At 47.1% G+C, this 4,313-nt stretch overlaps 1 protein-coding gene across 1 annotated transcript; it reads left to right on the forward strand.

Annotated features, from left to right (window-relative positions):
* The first annotated feature begins 291 nt into the window (after window positions 1-291).
* On the forward strand, window positions 292-2,874 carry LOC115319607 (protein unc-13 homolog 4B-like). Its single transcript, XM_029979652.2, has one exon. It carries the CDS (start codon window positions 292-294, stop codon window positions 2,872-2,874), a length of 2,583 nt encoding a protein of 860 aa, XP_029835512.2.
* Window positions 2,875-4,313: the final 1,439 nt, after the last annotated feature.

Below are 4,313 nucleotides of genomic sequence, written 5' to 3' on the forward strand. Positions count from 1 at the left end.
AGCTTATCATCATCAATCTCGATGTTGATGATTTTCAGCCCTAAACCTAGCGCCACCGCGAGGCGGAAAGACTCGAGCTATTTTTTCTCGGTGTCTCACTTTTTCCAGACGAATGGAGTGGCCGGAGGAGAGCTTTGCGCGCCATGAATATTAGAGTCCATGTTCCTGCTGTTCTTGTTCGATTCTACAGCTCGAGAGGACACTGCTCAATGCCGCTCGTGGCATGCACGTCATGACGTCACATTTTATGAGGAATACAGCGTGGCAGAAAACCAGCCTTTGAGGTTCACAATGGACGAAACTTTGGACGTGGAGCTCGAACGTGTCTTCGACGCTATCTCCGCTCAAGAATTCTTCAACCTGTGCATCGAGTGTCTCTCGCTCTCCGAGCGAGACATCGGTAAACCGACCAAGCCTTATGGAGCCATCAAGCAAGAGCTGAGTGACTACGTGAGGGCGACATTCGACGAGGTATTCCAAAACACGAGCGAGGAAAAACTCTTCGATGCCGCTAGGAGATCACCGGAAGTCCAAGTCGACTTACACGTCACAGTCGTTCAAGCACAGAATCTCGTCGCCAAAGACGTAAGCGGCATGTCCGATCCTTATTGCGTCCTTCGCGTTGGCTCTTCGCAGGTGGAGCGCAGCAGCGTGAAGCAGAAAACCATCAATCCGAGTTGGAATGAAGCGTTTCAGATTCGAATCGAGGACCCCGCGAATGATGCTTTTACCCTCGAAGTTTGGGACAAGGACCCACGAACCGTGTGCGGTGTCTGTCGAGAGCTCTATGACGTGCGTTCGTGCGCCTCCTGTTTAGTCTTCCTCCGGGAGTTCTTTGAACTGCTCTTCCAGAGCGAGGCGGACGATTTTATTGGAGGCGTAGTCAGATTCGTCAACGAAATTCCTTGCACAGGTAACGAGACGTGGCTCACGCTGAAAGACAGGCGTGGTCAGGGAACGTACGGAAAAGTCTATGTAAAGCTAGGGTTCAAATGCCCGTCGTCCAAACACCCGGACGCGTGGACGGTTTTGAAGCACCACTACTACCTTAGTCTTGTCTTTCTGCTTCATCATAGTACGGCTGTTCACCCTGATGTCGTTCTTAGGAGGTGTCAGTGGGACGAGTGTCTTTCCGAAGAAGGCTTAACGTTGCTTTTCAGGCATGCACTGTCCAAGAGCTTAGAAGAAGTCGAACAGTGTTTCTGTCGCATCACGGCGCTCGCAGACGTGTCAAGGTCGGGCAAAGTACGAGTGAATTTTTCGGTTCTTTACCGGTTGCTGGCCCGGATGAGATATTTAGTTCGTGAGGCACACAATCAGCTTATTAAGAACGCTCTGGAGAACGTTCTTGGAACCCTGTCCACAACGTGTCTGGCACACTTCAGCAAACTGCACGAGCGGTTTAGGTTTGAGAAGAAATACCAGCGCATTGACTTATTAGGGCTGCTCTTTTGCTGCGTCACCATCGAAGCTTTGGGTACTATTGAAGTGACGGATCCTGCGAGCACAGATATAATGAAAGAAGCGGCTGTCTGGTACAGGAGCCTTGTAAACGTAGAAGACCTGAGGGCGGAAGATCCAGCCTTGCTTTGTCAGTGTCTTGACAACGTTATTTCAACCATTCAGATGTACCACCAAGAAGCGGATAAGATATTTCAGACTGCGTGGAACGAAACGTACAGTCAGATTGTGGGCAAAGAACTTGACAAGTTCCTCTCAAGTACTTTTAAGCCAGGCCTGAAAAAACTGTGCTCCGATCTAGACGAGAAAAAAAAAGGGGCTGACATCGGCAATTTTGAGAAAGTTGAATTGAGTCTTAGAGCATATTACTGTCTCCACGGCTTTCAAGTCACGTTGAGAAAAGCACTACCCTCTGAAAGAAATACACTTGAACTGGATAAGGTTCAAGAGTGGTTTGGCTCAGACATGGTGATGCTATGGTTTGATTTTGCCAAAGCTCCTGTGTCCGGATGGATCTTGGATTTGGTCAGAAAAGACGACATGTCACCTCTTACTGCCGACATTAAATACGGAACCGCGGTCCGTGACACACTGGACATTTTCCATGGTCGCTACGTTCAGTTGTGGCAAAAGCTCCAGTTTCGTGACTTCCGTTGTGCTCTCGCTTTTGCGACATCCGTAAGCGAAGGCGGTCTGAATTTTTCAAAGTGCCTGGCCGATCGAATCACAGCCGAGGAATGTTTTGACGCAGTCGGGGAATTCGAGATTTCGAGACAGCTGTGCGTTGCTATCAGCAGTCTGTCCTTCATGTCGTCTTTTTTGCAGGACACCATCTCCCAGCTGGAAGTTTCTCTGTCGAGCGACTCGAATCTCGCACCCAAAGTGAGTCAGATTGTTTTCTGCTTGGATCTGGCTGTCAACAAAACGCTCACTATCGTCACCCGCGTGTGTTCCAAGGCTGTGGATAAATTGAAACCTGAACTTTGCGCGAGGCTGTCCGAAGTTGTGAACGCGCCCTCGACATTCCTCCAGGAGAGGCAGCTCTATTCGCTGGTGCAGTACGTGAACACCTGCATCTCGACGCTTTACGAGTATCTGGAAGCAGTCGCGTTTCGGAAGATACTGGGCTTGCTGTGGAAAGGCGCCGTGAGTGCAGTTCGGATGGAAGCTGCATCGGTTCAGAAAGACTACTTTTTCCGAATGAGGACGGCGCCTCTCAGCTACGTTGGGTTACACAACGCTTTGTTGCAAATGAAGAGCGTGTTTCATGGCAGTGGACAAGGGCTCCCCGAAGAAGATCTCACAATCAAGCCGTACGTGGAACTTGAACGAGAGTTGACTAAAATCGTTGCTTCAATAGGAAACAACGAAGCTGACACAGACACCCCGCCGACTCACGAAGTATATGTGTGAAGAAGGACTAGGCGATGAACTGTGCTAACTGGAATAATTATCTGGGGGAAACATATAAGCACGTTCTTTCTGCGCTGAGTTGCAGAGCATTTTGTTTTCTATCATCAGAGGTGGGCTTCCTAGGTGTCTGTAACGTACGGACTACGTAAAGCATCAAAAGGAAGTGGTGTGACAAGCTCGTGCATTCAACTGAGTATTGGAAGCAGTTCTTTTTTGGAAGACGGAGGAGTCGCAATATAGACAGCGCCTCAAAGCGAAACGTGCACCGTGGTGTCCTCGGATCCTCTCAGAGCCAGAAATAGTTCTTCTAAATGGGCGTTTTTTTTTTTTTTTAAGATCGTTATTCAAGATGCGGCAGAAAAGGCGAGAACTTCGAGCTGTAGAGAAAAACAATATAAGAGGCTGGGACACTGCACTGTTTTTAATTTCTTTCCATTCCCATTCGCGTGAAAACCTCGTATTGAATTGCTTGCGACACGACTGTGCCGGATTGACAGCAAACATAAGCCAGAATTTAAGACGCGTGCTGAACGTGGAAGCCGTCGACTATTTCTGTTATGGTTGGTTGCTAACCGAAGAGGTATAATTGTTTCATTTAATTATGCGTTTTGAGTGAAAACTTAATTTGAACACGTTTGATTGTCAAAGGACACATGTTAACAGTCTATGAATAGCCTATATTCAACTTCACGTGAGATATGCCAGAAGAGTTGTGCAATTGTTTTTTTTCATCATTCCGGAATAATATGTAGAGCGTCGGTCAAGTGCGGTCAAGTGCGCGTTTCACGATTTGAGCGAAATGGGCATTTATAATAGTTATAAAACACAAACCGTTGTTTGCTGTTGACTTAATACATTTTGTGCAAAGATATACGGTAACATGAGTAAAACATTTTTTGATGTCTACAAAGTATCTTTAATTTGTAATAAAAAAATACAAACATTAAACATACTACAAAGTTTCCAAAATTCAAAGTTTTGTAACTCCGCAGTAAATAAAAAACAAAAATTATCTTGTTTGGGAAACGTGTTTATCATTCTTGCAAGTTTTTATTCAAATTAGAAAAACCGTTTCTCGTAAATTGTCCAGAAGGCATTTGCAGGCTTTCTGGACGAGTCGATTTGTTGCTAGAAAAAAATATTTTTGTTGCAGTTTTAACTGTATAGCGCAGGAGTGGCCAGGCTGGCCTGGCCTGCAAACAAAATCACGGAGCTTCTAAGAGCCGCGGGGGGGCGGGGGGGAGGGGGGGGGGCAAACTTAACTTTTGTTCAGAGTCTGACTGTACGATTGGGGGCACAAGGCTGTGCGACTGTACGTATGGGAGTACAAGGCTGCCAAACTGCAAGCTGCAGTGTGGTTTATCCTGAAATCCTTTGTTTGTTTTTTTCCTGCGGAAACGCGGAAAGGGGCGAAGGGGGGGGTCCCTTACGAGGGATCC

This window comes from Ixodes scapularis, unplaced genomic scaffold, assembly GCF_016920785.2.
Source record: "Ixodes scapularis isolate PalLabHiFi unplaced genomic scaffold, ASM1692078v2 PGA_scaffold0__279_contigs__length_252992795, whole genome shotgun sequence".
Classification (NCBI taxonomy): domain Eukaryota; kingdom Metazoa; phylum Arthropoda; class Arachnida; order Ixodida; family Ixodidae; genus Ixodes; species Ixodes scapularis.